Here is a 2,705-nt window from a genome sequence, read left to right as displayed (position 1 = left end):
GGGAAATGGGAGGCTGGGAGGAGGCGGAAACTTTTTTTTTCTTATTCTCAATAAAAAAAAAACTTAAAAAAAAGAACAAAAAAAAGAAAGCTGTTTTATTGGTTTTGCTTTTCTAAGGAGAATTGTCATTAACTGTTACACCAGGGTTATGCATTATTGTTGAAATTGACACATCTTTTGTAAAGACAGAAATTCCTCTCAAAATTTCCTCAGATATTGAATTTCATTTTATAATTAGTTATTTATTTTATTTATATTGTTTACTTAAGTATTTAAGTCATCATGTAAGTAGTGATCCAAAATTTTTAACCTAGAAAATATTGAAGTAGAGATACACTTTAAAGCTTTTGAACATTTAAACAGCTAAAATTGAATTCTTCAAATTGCCTGCATTATTTGTAGTATAAATTTACATAAACAGTTAATTTAAACATCACAGTTAATTAGTTATTTAGCCAATGATTGTGTAAAAAGCCTTGCTATTTAAGCTTGATAAACTGAGTCTGATTCCTGGAACCCATGGAGAATATATTAGAAAATATAGATAATTTATTGTTGTAAGCTAGCCACAGACTACCATATACCATATACACAGACTACCATATACCATACACAACACAGCCTCAGACACATATTCTCTCTCTTTTTCTCTCTCTATCTCTCTCACACACATATATGTACAAACATATTTATATACACTTGCTTTATTCATACTTACACATAAACATACAAATAAACACACACAGACACACAGCCTCACATACACCTGCACACAATATCCAAACACAGAAAATCATACACATAGTCACACACCTACCATCACACTTATTCACTCACACAGATACATACTCTCACATAAAAATGTGCACACACACAGGTATATACAGAATAACACACCAACAGGCACACAGAAACACACAGATATACACTCATATACAAGAGCACACACAAAAATAGAGACACTCACATATCCAAACACAGTCACACACACACACATACTTGAACACATACATATGCACACTCGCACAATACACAGAAATAAACACACACTCCCACACACATGCACTCTCACACACATGCAAACCTACACATACACTCCTAAATACACACACACACACAGAAGACATACATTTTGACACATAAACACACACATATACTAAAACACATGTGCATACCACACATATGTATTCCTGCAATACACACAAACTCACACAAAACACACACAGTCACACATAACACATATATACACATGCACAAATTCCCACACATGTACACATTCTGACAAATACACACTTCTCTGCATGCACACTGTTGTCATTTTAAAAGTCATGGGAGAAAGATGCTGTATGACAGAGCTCACATGGAAGAGATTTTTATTAAGGGAAAGAGAATGGAAAAAGGGGGGAGAGGAGAAGGAGACCAGCCTCTGAGGACAGGAGTGGCAGAAGAAGAGAGAGAGAGAGAGAGAGAGAGAGAGAGAGAGAGAGAGAGAGAGAGGTGGGGAAAAGGAAGAAGGAAGAGAAAGAAGAGAGAAGTAGACAGAGTTCTGCCTTTTAAAGGGATAGGTACTGCCTGCCATGTATGCAGATACTCTGCCAGGTCCCCAAGGGGTGGGGCTAGGTGTGCCTGAATGCTAAGACATACACTCACATTACACACATACACACTCACACACACACAATTACAAACAAACATACACAGAGAAGGACACACTATACATGTAGACACATGTACAGGCAGATCCTTGCACACACACACACACACATAAACTTACACAAATAGACATAAAAATATATTTGGACACACATACACCAGTAATAAGAAATTAAAAAATCTTATAGATAAATTTTCACTTATCTTGTCTCACAACTTTACATTGTTAACTCCATGGATTTCTGGATAAATTGCATAGTGGGAGAGCCATGAGTGTATAGTTCACCTGCACAGTCCTGCCTGTCTATCATGGGATGGTTCAGGAGTTGGGCAAGGGGCTAGAGATTGAAACACACACACACACACACAGAAAGAGAGAGAGAGAGAGAGAGAGAGAGAGAGAGAGAGAGAGGTCATTCTTGAGACAAGAATGTCCCCTTTAATGTGTTCCAGGGAAGCTTATATAGGGGTCTTTTTGATTAATGGCCAAACCCTAGCTCTTGGAATTTTCAGCTGCAAGCCCACCAGAAACTACTCCCCTGCCATTAGGAACTCATGAGGGTCTTGTGCCCAGGGCAGCTGCAAGCATAGGAAAACAAGTGGTTTACTCTGGCAGGCAAGCGGGGGGAGTCACAAAAAAATTTAGGGTCTGAGGGTCTGCAGTCCCCAACAAATGAGATTCACTACATGGTAACCAAGAAGCAGGCAGGGACAAAGTGTGTCCTTAGGATGGATTTCTCTAACCTTCCTCCAGCAAAGCCCCACTACCTAACAGTTCACATGCCTGAAAGAATCCATGGATTTTCATTGATACAGTTTGTTCCTTGAGGATGTAATGTAGGCTCATGTTCCCTGTGAACTCTGCTCCCATAAGTACCAACCTTCAACACAGGAAACCTTGAGACACATTTTATGTCCAAACCACAACATACAGGTTAAGTTTCTGAACTTTATATTTCAGAGTCTTAGGATCTCACGTGCTTTGCCATGAGTACTATTAAAGTCATAAAAAGTTTTTATGATCATTTTAATCAGCATGTGATGTTTATCTT

General features: G+C 38.2%; 1 protein-coding gene across 1 annotated transcript in view; it reads right to left on the bottom strand.

Annotated features, from left to right (window-relative positions):
* Positions 1 to 1,469, bottom strand: part of LOC126510718 (interferon alpha-12-like) — a gene marked incomplete at its 5' end in the record, with an annotated part of 5,570 nt that extends 4,101 nt beyond the window's left edge. The window contains one exon of the mRNA XM_050157400.1: positions 1,432 to 1,469. Coding sequence (XP_050013357.1) covers positions 1,432 to 1,469 — 38 coding nt within the window. The remainder of the gene's footprint in view (positions 1 to 1,431) is intronic.
* Positions 1,470 to 2,705: the final 1,236 nt, after the last annotated feature.

This window comes from Alexandromys fortis, unplaced genomic scaffold (genome assembly GCF_014885135.2).
Source record: "Alexandromys fortis isolate MF-2015 unplaced genomic scaffold, M_Fortis_MF-2015_v1.1 scaffold_64, whole genome shotgun sequence".
Lineage (NCBI taxonomy): Eukaryota > Metazoa > Chordata > Mammalia > Rodentia > Cricetidae > Alexandromys > Alexandromys fortis.
The sequence above is the reverse complement of the archived record's forward strand: the minus strand, read 5'-3'. Positions and strand labels throughout refer to the sequence as shown.